Source organism: Hypomesus transpacificus, chromosome 6 (assembly GCF_021917145.1).
Source record: "Hypomesus transpacificus isolate Combined female chromosome 6, fHypTra1, whole genome shotgun sequence".
NCBI classification, from domain to species: Eukaryota; Metazoa; Chordata; class Actinopteri; order Osmeriformes; family Osmeridae; genus Hypomesus; species Hypomesus transpacificus.
In genome coordinates, this window is record NC_061065.1 from 13,508,540 (window position 1) to 13,525,491 (window position 16,952).

General features: G+C 51.6%; 1 protein-coding gene across 11 annotated transcripts in view; it reads left to right on the forward strand.

The window, feature by feature from the left end:
* ppp4r4 (protein phosphatase 4, regulatory subunit 4) overlaps positions 1 to 16,952 on the forward strand; it is a 47,112-nt gene that overhangs the window by 28,610 nt on the left and 1,550 nt on the right. For 7 of the 11 annotated variants that reach the window (XR_006956238.1, XM_047021832.1, XM_047021833.1 and 4 more), the window contains exons 4-23: positions 558 to 705; positions 1,184 to 1,257; positions 1,470 to 1,576; positions 1,746 to 1,853; positions 2,802 to 2,923; positions 4,577 to 4,699; positions 5,022 to 5,185; positions 7,033 to 7,152; positions 7,470 to 7,547; positions 9,321 to 9,404; positions 10,546 to 10,728; positions 10,944 to 11,049; positions 12,003 to 12,150; positions 13,205 to 13,349; positions 14,137 to 14,175; positions 14,731 to 14,802; positions 15,660 to 15,723; positions 15,908 to 15,988; positions 16,576 to 16,666; positions 16,813 to 16,874. Coding sequence is in view for 10 of the 11 variants with exons in the window: in XM_047021832.1 (XP_046877788.1) it covers positions 558 to 705; positions 1,184 to 1,257; positions 1,470 to 1,576; positions 1,746 to 1,853; positions 2,802 to 2,923; positions 4,577 to 4,699; positions 5,022 to 5,185; positions 7,033 to 7,152; positions 7,470 to 7,547; positions 9,321 to 9,404; positions 10,546 to 10,728; positions 10,944 to 11,049; positions 12,003 to 12,150; positions 13,205 to 13,349; positions 14,137 to 14,175; positions 14,731 to 14,802; positions 15,660 to 15,723; positions 15,908 to 15,988; positions 16,576 to 16,666; positions 16,813 to 16,874 (2,119 nt within the window). In the remaining variant the exon portion in view is untranslated. The remainder of the gene's footprint in view (positions 1 to 557; positions 706 to 1,183; positions 1,258 to 1,469; positions 1,577 to 1,745; positions 1,854 to 2,801; positions 2,924 to 4,576; positions 4,700 to 5,021; positions 5,186 to 7,032; positions 7,153 to 7,469; positions 7,548 to 9,320; positions 9,405 to 10,545; positions 10,729 to 10,943; positions 11,050 to 12,002; positions 12,151 to 13,204; positions 13,350 to 14,136; positions 14,176 to 14,730; positions 14,803 to 15,659; positions 15,724 to 15,907; positions 15,989 to 16,575; positions 16,667 to 16,812; positions 16,875 to 16,952) is intronic. The other 4 variants (XM_047021834.1, XM_047021828.1, XM_047021825.1 and 1 more) reach the window with 2 other exon arrangements.

Below are 16,952 nucleotides of genomic sequence, written 5' to 3' on the forward strand. Positions count from 1 at the left end.
GTGTGACTTCATACCTATCAAACACGCCCAACCTTTCCTTAGTATGTGCCATGCTAATGTGCTGTTATGTGTTCGTAGTGCATCCATGTCATCTACATGTTTATAGGAGGCTCCGCACAAACTGTGGCGACAAACTCCCATGAAGAACCAATAATAAAGACTCTCTCCCTCTCCCTCTCCCTCTCCCTCTCCCTCTCCCTCTCCCTCTCCCTCTCCCTCTCCCTCTCCCTCTCCCTCTCCCTCTCCCTCTCCCTCTCCCTCTCCCTCTCCCTCTCCCTCTCCCTCTCCCTCTCCTCTCCCTCTCCCTCTCCCTCTCCCTCCCCCTCTCACCCCCTCTCCCTCCCCCTCCCTCTCACCCCCTCTCCCTCCCCCTCCCCCTCTCCCTCCCCCTCCCTCTCACCCCCTCTCCCTCCCCCTCCCTCTCACCCTCTCTCCCTCTCCCTCCCCCTCCCTCTCACCCCCTCTCCCTCCCCCTCCCCCTCCCTCTCACCCCCTCTCCCTCCCCCTCCCTCTCACCCTCTCACCCCCTCCCCCTCCCTCTCCCCCTTCCCACACAGGAGGTGCTCCACGTGGCCGGGGTGGACATGCAGTTGGCGGCGGCCGTCTCCTTCCTGACCGTGCTCCAGGACGACATCGTCCTGATCCAGACGCACACACACTCCATCCTGCAGATTGTCCTGCTCAACCTCGACCACAGAGACGCAGGTCAGCAACGTGTCTGCTCTCCCGGGCCATCCCCGGGGGGCGAGGGGGGGGGGGGGGGGGCAGGAACTGTCGGGCCAAGCCGCAAGCTGGCGTCGCTGCGAGGGAGGAGACGATGTTTGCTCGCTTTTGCTTAGGTTTTCGTTTCAGGATCTCGCTGCGCCAGCTTGCAGGGGAGTCCCCCCCCGCCCCCCAAAAAAGACAAGTAAACGTGTTTGAGAGCTGCTTTCGCTTGGCATTAAGTGGCGTCTGCGTGCGAGCGAGGGAGGGCGTGAATGCGGCAGTTTGAATTTGGCAGCGGTGCGACTGCAGTTGTGACTTGACTGTCGTTCGTTTTGGCAGCACAGCGCGTTGGCAGGGCACCATGCTCTCTGGCACGGGGGGGGTGATCTCTGCATTTAAGAGCCTGCCTCGCTAACATTCCGCGGCGTCGGTTCTGTGTGTTTGAATTCCTTCACGTTCTGTTTCTTCCTGCCAACAGTAGTGAGCAATGCCTGGCTCGAGACGCTGCTGTCAGCAATCGACGCTTTACCGAAGGAGACCATCAGGCAGGAGGTAACATCAAACTGACATGCTCTCAGTGCTTAACCAACGTGCCTACACTGCCACTACCAAACCTATGATCTCTAGTTAGGTCCACACATTTGAAGACGTTTGACCCCTTCCCGACATGGCCACTTCATGGCTAGTGCACCGTCGGCGAAGGCATGCCCTGTCCAAAAAAGGACCTGAAACGTCCCGTTTTTCCCCACTGTCCCATCCTGCAGATCCTGAGTCCCCTGGTGTCCAAGGCCCAGCTCTCCCAGTCCCTGCAGGCCCGCCTGGCCAGCTGCCGTATCCTGGGGAAGGTGGCCTGCAAATTCGAGTCCCCCATGTGAGTCTGCTCCCGAGAGCGTCTTCCCCATCCCACGCGGCCACACGGGACCGCCTCAAACGGGTTTTGCACACGGTGCCTGGGTGTGCTGAGGGAAAAGGAGGGGGAAAAGGGGGGTTTGCCGTTTTAATTTTTTCTCTTTCCTTCCTTCCTTCGATTGGCGCTCAAGAGTGAAGAAAGACCTCCTGCCGCTGGTGAGGTCGCTATGCCAAGACGTGGAGTACGAGGTGCGCTCCTGCATGTGCCGCCAGCTGGAGAACATCGCCAGGGGCATCGGGTAAACGACAACGAGCGCGAAGGCGGGAGGTGCCCTTTCATCTAGGAGCGCAGGCAAAAGCCGTTTTCAAACCACAACCTAAAGAACTGAACGGAAATCGTTGCCAGACGCAAAGATGGCGTTTGAATGCCTACATTGAGTCTGTTTTCACAAAATCGAAACACGTGCACAAATACAGTTTTGTGCCTAATAGGTTTCTACACCAATTCCATAGCTGACAGCCCATAACAGATATCCAGTTGCTGTACACTGTAGATACATTACAAACTCCCCTACAATCGCCTTCCCTACTACCTCACCCCTCCAACCATCCACCCATCCACCCAAGACAACACAGAGGCAAGAAAATAGAGAAATCACTTTAGGAAACTCCAGTAGGAAATGAGTGTTTGTGTCAGAAGCGAGCAGGGTGTCTGTATAGCAGGGTTAGAGCACAAGAGTCTGGCCCGCGGTCAAGCTTCTGGTAACCCCACAGACTCTGCCTCTCTTCCAGGGACTCCAAGTCGGAGGCCCTCCAGGTCTGACAGAGTGCAGGCAGTCCCTGGGAAGCACAGGCCCCGGCTAAAGCCATTCGTCAAGTTCCGCCCGGCTTCCCGTGCAGCTCAAATGCCCCCTCGACGCTTAGCCAATCAGAAAGCTGCCAGGGGAGAGAGAATTGCTTACCATGGAATTGATGCTTAATGACACAGGAGATAATGGATACATATTGACTAGATACTCCCAAAACTGCACACGGCTGTGTTTATCAGTAGGCCGGGTGTACTTGAAGGATGCATGCATGTCAGTAGATCAATACTTCTCGTCTCTTTTTATTTCCCCCCCTCCGGGCGAGAAGAAGCTGAGAAGTGAAAGAACGCAGCTGATATGAATGCCCCGCGTTTGATGTCCTCTTGAAGTGATGACATGTTGTGAGATGTAATGATGAGCTTTTCTCGGTTGGCGATCCAGGTTGGAGCACACCAAGGCAGCGGTGCTACCCGAGCTGGTGGAGCTAGCTCGCGATGAGGGCAGCACCGTGCGCCTGGCTGCCTTCGACACCATCATCAACCTGCTGGAGATGTTTGACAGCGGTGAGGAAGTCACTTAGACCCTTCTAGAAACACCCAACCACGATTAAATTTGTACTTCACAGAGTAACCATAGTTCACACACTCATCATCCTACACAATGTTAAACCTCTAACCCGTTCATGAACTTAAAACATCTTATTTACAAGCTACTTCGATATTCACTTAGAGACTTGAATGAACCTCGGAAAAAAAAAGACTTGCAATTCAACTTTCCAACCCAGCAATTCCCACACTAAACAACCACGCAACCAGCAAAGAGGCCAGGATCGAGGTTGATGCTCCTGTGTGTGCGGTTAGGCTCACTGCATCCCTCACACAGCCCCCTGTCTGCGTGGAGACCACAACGCTCTCTCTCTCTCTCTCTCTCTCTCTCTCTCTCTCTCTCTCTCTGTTTCTCTCTCTTTCTGCCTCTCTCTCTCCCTCTCCCCTGACCTCTCTCTCTCTCTCTCTCTCTGTTTCTCTCTCTTTCTGCCTCTCTCTCTCTCCCTCTCCCCTGACCTCTCTCTCTCTCTCTCTCTCTCTCTCTCTCTCTCTCTCTGTCTCTCTCTGTCTCTCTCTCTGTCTCTCTCTCTGTCTCTCTCTCTCTCTCTCTCTCTCTCTCTCTCTCTCTCTCTCTCTCTCTCTGTTTCTCTCTCTTTCTGCCTCTCTCTCTCCCCCTCCCTCTCTCTCTCTCTCTCTCTCTCTCTCTCTCTCTCTCTCTGTCTCTGTCTCTCTCTCTGTCTCTCTCTCTCTCCCAGCCCACGCCGCTTGTCTTCTTACTACACGGCTCCCACCACCAGCCCACGCCATTCCCCGCCGGGCTTCACTCGCTGGCTGGCACAGCCGGCTCTCATTCATGCGCCAAGGTGGATGGAGAACATTTCTAGGCTGCTCCCACCCCCCCAAAAAAAGAAAAGTACCCCGCAACAGCATGACTGTTCGTCGGCGGGTTGTTTGGCATGCAATTCACGTCCCGTAAGAGGTACGGAGCGATTATTATGTTAATCCCCTGTCGGTTGAGGACTTGAAAAAAGCCAAGGAAAGTTTATCAATGTCACAAAGAGAAAGGAACTGCGTGTTGTGATAGGCAGTCGTTTCTGAAGAGATCTGTCCTCTACCGGTTAAGAATATGTTCGAGCCATGAAACGCCTGGTGGAGCCCGTAACATCGAGGCCTGGACTCGTCTGTGGGGGAACGCCAGCTTCTTATTTTTTGTATTTTTTTTGTATTTGTCCTCCGCAACACTTTCAAGACGCCCGCGTACGCCCCCACAGAAGCACTTTGATATGCAAATACTACACTTGTCGTGATAGTTTTGCCGCTTCTTCTGACTTCGCTGTCTGTTGTAGCAGCCCACAGTCTGGCATCTTTAATGGGGCCTGGGCAAGCGTGCCAGGAATTCAAAGACATGGGCTGAATTCTCTTCCGAAACCTGGCTCCTTTTCCATCTTCTTAGGATGACTAGCCATGGCAGGTTCTAGAAGACAGGAGGTGAAGCTTCTTTTTTTTTCACCGTTAGTCCCCGTTATTTGTGACCTCAAGAAAACCGGACACAATACAATACTTGGCGTCAAGGAAAGTGCAGCAGTGTAGAAGTGTGTGTTGCATGTTGTAGGCTTTCCAAAATATAGTGTTTGTCAAACTGTCTCACCCCTCGCCTGCTCTCCCTTTCAGACGACAGAACCCGTGTGATCTTCCCGCTGGTGAAGACCTTCTGTGAAAAGTGCTTCAAAGCCGACGAGGCAGTTCTGGCTTCTCTGTCATTTCAGTATGGCAAGCTTTGTCATGGACTTTCCGGTAGGTTCTGTTTTTGTGAAGACATATCAAGCTGTTACTGGTACCAGCAATGGCACGAACAGCTCTTTGTTACATTTCTGAAATGCTCCAAAGCGACTTAGTCGTCGTACAAAACTCCGGACGTTTCCTGTGCACGTGTTCTCAACGAGTACAAAACAATGGCATTCCCACGAATGTGTATTTGACGTCGTAACAACAGACACAACTATATGCATACATGGAGTGTGACGTTTATCCCGAAACAATTCAATTCTAGTCGATGACACGTGGAGACGTGTCTCAAAGGGGAGGGCTAACGTACCTCGGCGGTTTGGCCCCGCAGCCTCTTTCACAGACGAGCAGCACCTGTGGTTCCTGGAGTTCTACAAGAAGCTGTGCGTTCTGGGCCTGCAGCACGAGAACGGCCACTCGGAGAACCAGGCGTACCCCCTGGAGCTGGAGAGCAAGTACGCGCTGGTGCGCCGCAACTGCGCCTACAACTTCCCCGTGAGTGAGACCCCGAACCGCCGATGACGGCCGCGCACACAAACACTCGAGGAACTGATCAGTGGTATTTCTCACACATGCGGCCCGTGCGCGAGGCCCTTGGGAGACCTGCCACTTCCAGTACGTGGGGTTTGAAATGGGTGGTCGTTACTACTGTGTTTTTGGTTTGATTTGAGCTCTCTTCCAGTAGTCTGCATCGGTCCAAAAATGGGTGGAAGTATTTCACGCAGATTTCAGACATACTGAACTCCTTTAGATGCCTTTCGCTTACTATAGGCACTTAGCGCTACCTCACAGAAGGCTGCAGAGATCAAATAGCACTCAAATCTGTGTATTTCAAGTATTAACCCCCGTAAATATAGCCCGTTTTTTATTACTATCCACAAACAAACAGATATTTGTTCCAGTGGGAACAGTTCTTCTGAGACACACGCACAAACAGACATGTCTGTCTGGACTGACCTCTGAAGTCTGGCGTCGCATTCGAGATCAAACCTGCCACAGTGCTATCTGAAACTAATCTGGGCTGTTTGTGTCCAGTTATTAATAGACCCCACCCTACCCTACCTCCACGTTTGTCAGAACGCGCGTCGTCCAATGGAAAGTAGGAAAGGTAGTGAAGCGAGGACAGTTGTTTGGATGGGCTCGTGTTTGCCGCTGTGTCGGATGGCAGCTGACAGTGTTTATCTATTCTCTGGAAGTGTAAAAATACATTCCAAAAGAACTGGAGCGTTTTGTCCAAAGCTTTGTGGTTGGTAGTTATTACACGTGGCCTTTTCCAGCGAGCAGGTCAACTTGCGTGCACTCGTGTGTGTGTGCGTGTGTGTGTGCGTGCGTGTGTATTTTTAGCCTGCTCCATGACCTGGGTTGTGGTATCTTTGTCAGGCTCTGTCAGCAGTAGGGAGTTAAAAGGTTGTCCGATGGTCACACCGTCGGTCACACACACACAAACACACACACACACACAGACTGACGCACACGTTAACCGTAGACACTCCCGCCGACACCCACACGGTCCGTGTAATGAGGTGAGGAGGATCATAGAGGGACTCACTCAGGGGAGGCGCGGGGGAACAAAGGCCCAGTGTGAGCTCCCTCGGAGGGCCTGTCCACAGCCCTTTTGTTCCAGCAGCCCCGGGTCTCTTCCTCCTGGACCAGCTAGGTGTGACCCAGATCCCTCGCCGCCTCAATAATGGATCACCCACTTGGGGAGCAGCGGCGCCTGGATGGGAATGCACTCAGTTTCAGCCCCCCCCCCTGGCCGGTCCGAGCTCGGACAAACGTTCTTCTTTTTCAGTAGCAACCCCCCCCCAAAAAAAGTGATGACCGAGAGTTAAAAAAACCAAACATTTTTAGCACTTGTAGGGAGAAGATTAGAATGCGCTTGTGCATTCGGTCGTCCCTCATTTGTGCGTGATCTCGCAGTCGTTTGTCAGCTGCTAAAAGCGTTCCGCCACCCAGCCGCGCGCTCTCTCCAAGGTTTTTCATTTGTCAAAACGTGTTTGTGGAACAGCCAGCTCGTCAGTGTTCTAAGTGGTAATTAATTGCCATTTTGTGCCGCTTCAGCATTTCGGCGCCCTTAGTTTGGCAAATATGTAAAATGACTGTAAAAGACCCCACGTAGTTCAGTTAAGTAGTTTGTCTTCCTTCCCTGAATCCCACAGACAAGACTCGCAGTAATGACTGCAATTTCCTTATATAATTCAACCAAGGAACGGCAGGCTTTGACTGATTAAAGTCGTCCCGGCTCAAAGTATCAGAATCGCAAAGCTACAGCCAGTCGAGCACATTCTCCCAGTAGCCAGCCACAGTCTCACGTTTTGTCGTCGACATCACTTCCTCCCCAGGCCATGGTGTTGTTCGCGGAGCCAAACCACTTCCTGACGGAGCTGTACCCCACCTTCTCCAGCCTGTGTCACGACCCCGAGATCAGCGTGCGACGCACGGTGGCAGACGGCTTCCACGAGGTGAGACACACGGAACATTCCGGAAGCCGAGCCCCGTCAACCTTTTTGTGGACCGAACTTGATTGGACGGCAGGGGTTGTAGATGGGTAGACGTCCCAGTTCACGGCCCATGCTGGTCCACCAGGCTGCTGGTTCATGTTCCCTCCCAAACTCTCCTGCCTCGCCGTTGAGTCATCCATCTGATTGGCTGTAAATCTTTGATGACTAGATCGTAAAATGACATTTTTTCCCCCTCGTTATTCGCGTGTGCAGGGGAAAAAAAGACTTTTCATTTTCTTGCTTGTCCTCTGCTACTAATCCAACTCTCCCTGTTCCAGATTGTCAAACTGTTGGGGCCCAACGTGCATTTTATCCACAAGGAGCTGGTGGTGTTACTGCAGGATGACTCATTAGAGGTGAGAGTCCCATGAACCTGAAATGCAGCTCAAAAACCTGGCATGACCTACACAGGCAGGCAGACAGACAGACGCAGAGAGAGACACGCAGGCAGGCAGGCAGACAGACGCAGGCAGGCAGGCAGGCATTCAGTCACAGTCAGGCAGAGAGACACAGGCAGACAGACAGACAGACAGACAGACAGACAGACAGACAGACAGACAGACAGACAGACAGACAGGCAGGCAGACACAGGCAGGCAGACAGGTGGACAGGTAGACAGGTAGACAGATAGACAGATAGACAGACTGGAAGGTAAACACAGGTAGACAGACAAACAGACAGACAGACAGAGCACCAGACCCGGCTGTCTCTAGTGGCATGGTGTATGCAGGCACAGGACAGTGTAGGGTGACTAGCTCTGCTCCAGCCCCCGTGGCGGGCCTCCCCTAGCTTGAGGACGAGAACATTCCTAACTGGTCTGGGGAAGCCCAGGAGAGTGGTGGTAGGGTTACCCTGGGTGGGGGTGAGGAATTGGGGAGGCACGGGGAAGGGGGAACTACCAGTGTGCGTGTGTGTGTGTGTTCTGGGCTCACTTCTACAAAGCACCGCAGTGTCAGCACCACAAAGATGCACCCAAACTTTTAGTTCCTAAACATCTAGTACACTAAAAGTACAAAGTCCTACAGAATCCTTCCCGTTGACGAGGAAGTGTGCTAGACGTTGAATACCAGCTGCAGTTCGTGTAGCTAGCTTCCCAGAACAGTTTAGACCCCCAGATGGAAGACGTGCCAACTGGTCAGAGCCGCACAGTCTCCAGGGGGTCTCTCTCTCTGTGTGTGTGTGTGTCCTGGCCTCCTCCTGCGTGGGACGAACACGTTATCAAACGCAGCCCCCCTGACCAGGGCCGGGGGAACTCTCCACATCGCTCGCTCTCTCCGTCTCCCCAGAGGGGCTGTGGTAGTCAACCATCTGAGGGGGGCCGAGGGGTGTGGGGGGGGGGGGGGGGGGGGCGGGGTTAGGAACAAACACAGTGGGCGGCTCCGCCTCCCTCCACTCCCAGCCGGGGTGGGAAGGCTGCCGTTTGATACCCGCGGCAACACATCCCCAGGGCGGCACGCTAGGACGTTGCTTTGGTGCTGCAGATTGTGTCAGTAGGACCATGGCCTCACGCGTCAACAGTCCAGAGACAGTTCCACGGCCTCACGTGTCACCCCTCCAGAGATTGTACTGTCACTGTTTCGGCGCCGCGGAGATAGCACTGCAGTCTGATGCGTAGCACTACAAAGACGGGGGCGTGTCGTGTACTCGGAACTTCAAAGTACTTCGACATCCAGCCGCCGTGCTTAGTAAGTGGTCCATTTGGCGACGACAGAAAAGCGTGGTGGAAGTTGAATGAATACCCGCCGCAGTTCCAGTAGCTGGCTCCTCTGGATAGTTTAGCCCCCTGCTCGAGGATGTGCTAGCTGGGCATAGCCTGCGGGGGGTCTCCAGGGGCACGTTTCAATCCCATGCTCCCTCGCAGCACCGCTGAGAGTTTCATCCTCCCCTCGTAGAGCATGGATCGATGTATGGGATCGATTCGCCAACAGGTCCACCAGGGGGGGCGCGTCAATAGTCGGCCATCTTTCGTTTTTCCTCGTGTGCACTTGAAGACGAAAGAAGGAGCTGTGGAACTAAAGTAGCCGTTGCGGTTCAATACCTCGTTCAGGCAGTTGTCTGATAGCTGATAACCGCGGCCCGTCCGAAAACGGCGCGGCCCGACACTGAGCGGTTGGCGGTTTGTCGTGCAGGTGTTGGACGCCTTCCTGACCCACGTGCAGGAGACCCTGGAGCTGGCGACGTCAAGAGGAGAGGGCGCAGGACTGGAGAGCAAGGTAAGGCCTCTTCACCCGTGTGGGTTGGGGCGTGCGTGCGCGTGCATGGGCTCACCTCTCCCTCTACTGGTGGGGTGGGGGCAGTGCACCTACAGGTCCATAGCATTGCATGGTGTTTTTTTTGGGGGGGGTGGGGGAGTTGGAGGTGTTGATTCAGAGACGGGTTTTGTGTCTTTGGGACTGTTTTTGCTCAAGCTCTGCCTTGCTTCTTTTTTTTTTTCTTCAGTGTTTTATCCATTTAGATTCTGCCTTTGAATACTCATTCCCCCTGGCAACCGGCTCTGTTATCTTGTTCTTTATCTCTTTGTGGACAATATCTCTTCTTCCCTTCGCTTGACTTCTTTTCATCCTAATGGTTCCCTGCTTGTCCCTGTCTTCTCTCTCTCTCTCTCCCCCTACTTCCTCCCTATCTCTCCTGTATCTGTTATTTATTTATTATTTACTTCTTTCGACTTCCTTTGATGCAATCTCCGTGTCTTCTCCTCTTTCACTTATATAACCGTCTTGTTCCTCCTCCCTGTCCCCATCTCCTTCTCCCCCCGCTCCCTCTCCCTCTCTCCCTTCTTCAAACAACATGCACCACTCCTCCTCCCTCTCCTCCATCTTGGGATTTCCTTTTCTCCCCTCCCTCACATCCCTCACCTCCCTCCCTCCGTCCCTCCCTCCTACTCCTCACCTCACTCACCTCACCTCCCTCACCTCCCTACCTCCTTCACCTCACCTCCCTCCTTCTCCTCACCTCCCTCCCTCCTTCTCCTCACCTCCCTCCCTCCTTCTCCTCACCTCCCTCCCTACCTCCCTCACCTCCCTCCGTCCCTCCCTCCTTTTCCTCACCTCCCTCCCTCCTTCTCCTCACCTCCCTGACCTCCCTACCTCCCTCACCTCCCTCCGTCCCTCCCTCCTTTTCCTCACCTCCCTCCCTCCTTCTCCTCACCTCCCTCACCTACCTCCTTCTCCTCACCTCCCTCCTTCTCCTCACCTCCCTCACCTACCTCCTTCTCCTCACCTCCCTCCTCCTGACCTCCCTCACCTACCTCCTTCTCCTCACCTCCCTCCTTCTCCTCACCTCCCTCACCTACCTCCTTCTCCTCACCTCCCTCCTTCTCCTCACCTCCCTCACCTATGCGGGGGGGGCTTTCAGCAGGTGAACGTTCCCGACCTGGTGGCGGCGCTGGCGGCGGCGGAGCAGAAGGCAGCGTCGTCCCTGCGCTGGCGCGTCCACGAGAAGCTGCTGCAGCGCTACGCCTGTCTGCCCCGCGTCGTGTCCGGGGACCAGATCTACTTCCGCTTCCTGCAGAGGATGTTCGCCATCGTCACCACCACCGTGAGGGCGGAAGCACCGCACCGCACACACACTCAAGTGTTGCCATAACGTCAACCTCAAACGAACCTGTGTTCCCATCCTCTCACATCCACCCTCAAACAAAACACCATCTGCACCAAAGAGATCGTTTCGCGATAAGCGACGCTTGAGTTATGAATGAGTTGCGAGGACACATTCGTAATAAACGGCTATTTCCTCTTTCACCGTGGTTCCAGAATGTTCTCCCGGTCCAGAAAGAGGCGGCGAGGACACTCTGTATGTTCCTGCGCTACAACCGCAAGCAGGAGCAGAGACAAGAGATCATCGGCAAAGTGCTACAAGGTGACTATTCTCTCTCTCTCTCCCTCTGGTACGCACACAGAGATAGAAACTGAAAGGTAAAAGTAGCCTTCATTCACTTTCAGTACGCTTTTTAAATTGTTATTCCAGTGGCTAGGCCCTATTTCAAAGCGACTTGTGTAACAAATATAATCGTTAAGGTAGATTCAACGATATATTAAATATTCCGGAAACATAAAAAAAACTAAACAAACATCCACAACCTATCCCGACGAATAACTGCCCTGCCACCCTCCCAGGTCCTTAGCACAGACCACAGTCATTGTTACTGTAAGCTTATGACAGATAACAGAGTGCAGCCTTTCACAAATCACCGTGTGCTGTCTAAAGAAACCCACACGATATGCCAATTACACGATACCACAAAAGACACAGGCAGAGGTTATGAGAGACCGTGAGTATAGGCAGCCTTGCGTAGCACATCTGTCACACACACACACACAGACACACACAATAGATGGTTACACGATATGTCAAGCACCAGCTGACCCGTGTCCATATACAGTATTGTGTATACACAGACACATGTACATTTTACATTTAGTCATTTAGCAGAGACTCTTATCCAGAGCTACTTACAGTAAGCACCCTAGTAGGGTGAATTGCCTTGCCCAAGGACACAGCGTCCTTTTTGCACGGACGGGAATCGAACCGACAACCTTCTGATTAATAGCCCGATTCCCTAACCGCTCAGCCGTCTGACTCCCTGACACATTGTAAATGACTGAAAACAGAAACGGTTGACTGCACTGAAATATAGATGTCAGTTTGAATGCGAAAGATAGTGTTACCCTTCGGACTCCTAAACACTCCCATTATCTAAGTGTGCCTGTGCTGTATTATTCACGTTGAGTCTTGTCGCTAACTCATCTCGTTAAACAGGCTCGTTTATGAGGCCCTAATTGAGTTGGCCCATTTGTGCCCTCCCGTTCCAGAGCTGGGTCAGGGTCGAAGCTACTGGAACAGACTCCGCTACCTGGACCTCTGTGAGATCGCCATCGAGCTCTTCTCCAAATCCTACTTCTGTAAAAACTTCCTCATCCAAGCCCTGGAGCTGGTCAACGACCCTGTGGCCAACGTCAGGTACGCTACCGTACCACAGAAGAAGAAATCCCATTTGACTCACGGGGTTCAGTTTGACTTGACGTATCGCATTGACCCATTTCTGTCAGAGGCCAATACCCCGGGTATTACAGTGTCTGTGTATTTGGCCCCCAGGTATAAGATTCAAGATTCAAAAACGCTTTATTGTCTCATGTGTTGCCGTGTTAGAACATTTTCGTCGGATCGAAGGCAGAGCGTGTGTGATGTATCCGTAACATGAGTTTTGTATATATATTGCATTGGGAATGAAGGATTTGTTGTATAATGACTTTTTAGCCAGAGGCACTCTGAACCTTCATCCTGATGGTAATAGCTCAAAGCTTTGGTGGAGGAGGTGGGAGGCATCCTGGATGATGAAGTTGGATTTCCTTTCCACTGCTTGTGTTTAAAGATCAGATGGCTGTTTTTGTGGGATGGCTCTGATCTTAACGGCTTGCCTGGCTGTCCTATCCAGCTTTCTCTTGCATTTGTTTGGCAGGATGCTGTACCAAGATGTGATGTTGAATGCGATGACAGACTCTTGTCAGTGACTGGTATACTCTGGATAGAATGACCTGTCTCACTTCAAATCCTTTAAGGGTTAGGGGCTTCTGAGGAGACACATGCGATGTTGGGCCTTTTTGTAAATGGTGTCAACATGCAGGGTGGAGGTGTGACGGTGGTCAATCAAAGTACCAAGGGACCTGAACCGGGTGCCTATTTGGCCCCAGGTATAAACTCTACTTTGTGTATTTGGCCCCAGGTATAAACTCTACTTGTATATTTGGCCCCAGGTATAAACTCTACTTTGTGTATTTGGCCCCAGGTATAAACTGTGTGTATATTTGGCCCCAGGTATAAACTGTGTGTATATTTGGCCCCAGGTATAAACTGTGTTTATTTTTGGCCCCCGGTATAAACTGTGTGTATATTTGGCCCCAGGTATAAACTGTGTGTATATTTGGCCCCAGGTATAAACTGTGTGTATATTTGGCCCCAGGTATAAACTGTGTATATTTGGCCCCAGGTATAAACTGTGTATATTTGGCCCCAGGTATAAACTGTGCCACATGCTGCCCCGGCTGCGCTCCACCATCCGGCTGCCCGCAGACAAGCACCTCCTGCAGCAGCTGGAGTTCTGCGTCCGCAAGCTCCTCTGTCGGGAGAAGGACAAGGATGTGGTGGCCACCGTCCGCAAGGTGAGGCCGGAAGGAGCTCCAATATCACATGGTATCTCCCAGCATCACATGGTATCTCCCAGCATCACATGGTATCTCCCAGCATCACATGATATCTCCCAGCATCACATGGTATCTCTCAGCATCACATGGTATCTCTCAGCATCACATGGTATCTCCCAGCATCACATGGTATCTCCCAGCATCACATGGTATCTCCCAGCATCACATGGTATCTCCCAGCATCACATGGTATCTCTCAGCATCACATGGTATCTCCCAGCATCACATAGTATCTCTCAGCATCGCATAGTATCTCCCAGCATGACATAGTATAAACGAGATCTTTAGCGTCTGGTCTGGAATGTTCCCCTACTTAGTTCTCTCTCCTCAACTCCTATCTTAAAGCGATCTCTTCTCCTTCTCAGCCTGTCTGAACGTATTATCTTTACACCTGACCCAGATTCTTTTCACTGTTTTCCTCCCTTTCTCTTCTTTGACAAGTTTCCCTTTTTGTAGTCTTGCGTCGTTTGTTTGCAAGGTGCCGTGTAGAAAAGCAGTAGAATGAGTTACTGGGTCAGCTCACTTAAGCTCTCTTTAACATAAAGTACTTTCTGACTTTGTGAAGACTTGGTGATGTTGGTACTTCCTGTGACCTGGTGGAACAGCACATCCACTTGAATACCTTAGAGCCATCATCCTGTTGCTGTAACGTTACTAAACGATCCTGCAAACGAGTAAACAACAAGCCCCGGGTAATGTCTGTTTGTTGTTTCGCTTGTCATTTTGCTTGTCTTGATTTTTTCAGACAGTGTTGGAATTGGACAAAATGGACATCACAGAACCAGTAAGACCTCTTGTTCTTCATGACGTATTCCACAGCATACACATCCCACTGTCGATGCTACACAGAAGAGCTGTTTCACCCATCAACGAAACATTGTTTACGAAAATACTCAAATGAAAGATAAACATGTACCATATGAAAGACAACGTTACCAACAAACAATCACCTGTTTATTGACCACTGTGCCCCTTTCCTACATCAAGACGATAGTCACATGGACCACACAGTATTGCTCATATAACATTTACATTTAGTCATTTAGCAGACGCTCTTATCCAGAGCGACTTACAGTAAGTACAGGGACATTCCCCCGAGGCAAGTAGGGTGAAGTGCCTATCCCAAGGACACAACCTCATTTGGCACGGCCGGGAATCGAACTGGCAACCTTCGGATGACAAGCCCGATTCCTTAACCGCTCAGCCACCTGACTCCCTAACACTGGAGCCCTCTGCATTGACCCTCCCTCACATGTACCAGGCCTAGAGCATGTCAACTGATGCGAGGCGTGCGTTGGGCGGACGGCTTTTCATGAACGTCCGTCTGTTTTCTGTGTAGTACCACAAGAGGCACGAGAGAGACCTGTTAGACCAGAAGAAGGAAAAGGAGGAGGCTCTGCTTGTTGAGATGGTGAGTTTGATTCTCCGTAAACTTAGCTCATCCTGGACCATTGCTCCATATGTCAACCCATCGCTAATGATCGTATCTCGAAAACTAATAACGTAACGAAACTGAAAAAGGCCTATATCATAGGCAGCACTTCTCATATCGTTTTGCTGGCATTGCAAGAAAAAAAATCGAAGTGGCACGAACTTGAAGTGGCACATGCTTGAAAAACGCGTGTAGCTCTTCTTTTTTTTGCCGCCCAGTCACGCATATTTCACCATAAATTAACTATTTCAAATAATCTATTTTCAAGTCTAATTTAAGGAAAGCAATTTGACTGTGATATTTCCAGTTGTGTAGTGTAAGAGTGCCCTCGAATCTGCCACTGCAACTTCCAGGGATCCCAGTTTCTCAAGGTCTGGAAAACATAGTGTGTCCCACAGGTCTTTTGACAGACCATTAGAAGTCACCGGAACATTGTTAAAATGTCGTCAAGCAACAGCAAAGGGGCAGGGTAGCTGTTAGAAACTGAAGGACGAGGAGAAGGAAAATAAGGATTCTTTTCCTGAACATAAAACAAAATCACGATAGACGTGTTCCTTATTAAATCCATCAACAAACGATTGTCAAGCCATCACTGTAAATAAGAATTTGTTCTTAATGATCTTTGCCCTGGGTAAATAAAGGTTAAAACATTTTTTTTATAAACAAACCCCACTCACTGTTAAAGAGTGAGGTTCCAGTCAGCCCAGGAAGGGGTTAGGACAACATAACACCCAACAGTCTAAGGGCAGAAACGCCCCAGCTGAGGGCACAGTGAGGGAACACCAGCGTGGGTAGCGAGCTCCTTCAACCCTCCACCTCTTTCTCCTCCCTCTCAGGAACAACTGGAGCGGCAACAGGGCGAAGCCAAGCTCACCAACGAGAAACACAACGAGAAAAAACGTACGTGGAGTCCCCCCCCCCCCCCCCCCCCCCCCCCCTCCCACTCCCGTCACGGCCATTCACAATAGACCACGGCATAATGTTGTTTGTGATCCAGAACCCACCCCCCACCCTGCCGGCCACCTTTCTACCGCCATATTTCTGGGGTGCAAAACGCGTGTCTAACTGTGCTGGCGTTTTGCAGGCAGGGACAGTAAGACAGGGCTGGCGGGGACCAAGGGCATGTCAGGTTCTACATCTGGGGCTGCTCTGTCCACCTCTGCTGGTAAGAGACACCACGTGGACATGATCTGAAACCATGGAAGAAACAGGCAGGGAGACAGACAGACGGGCAGACAAGGAAACAGGCAGACAGACAGGGAAACAGACAGACAGGGAGACAGACAGGCAGGCAGGGAAAAAGAGAAAAGGAAACAAGAAGGCAGACAGGGAAACAGGCAGACAGGGAAACAGGCAGACAGGGAAACAGGCAGACAGGGAGACAGGCAGACAGGGAGACAGGGAAACAGGCAGACAGTGAAACAGGGAAACAGGCAGACAGGGAAACAGGCAGACAGGGAACCAGACAGACAGACAAACTAAAAGTGCACATTGTCCTCATTGTATTGAATTTCCCTACTGTCACTGTCACAAAGCACGTCTGATTGCATGAGTGCACAAAAAGATCTCAACATTTGGCATTGTACACCTTACACAACGTCCTGTGGGCAAACTCATCGTCTCAGCCAGCTTTACCACCAGTAAGGTTCAGTGTGTTATGAAAGAGCCCATCACTAGAGGTGTGCCCAGTGAAGCTGTTGTCGGTATGGATGCTCAGAGTGTCTCTTCCCCCCCCCCCCCTCCAATCTGCAGGCAAGGAGATGAGGAAGGCCAAGCTGGCACGGAGTCGCTCTCTAAGCAGCCACCCTACTACCCCCAAGACGGTCAATTCAGACAAGAGTCTGTAAGCACGGCCCTTCCATATCGAAAAGTGTCTTCCCCGTCACTCCAGCCCCGTCCATTTCAATGGTAGCGATGCACGACAATCGTGTTCTCTGACGAGCGCTAAACGAATGGACCATTTCCCTCTTTGTTCTGTGCCTCTCCCAGAAAGGTGAAAGAATCTGGCAGCTGTCCCGGAACAGGGAAGAACTCCATGCTACCCATGAACGGTAATCCCCGTTTTTTTCAAACGATCCCATCAAACATAGTTCCACGAGGGCTGTGTGTTTAATAAAGTCATGGCGACG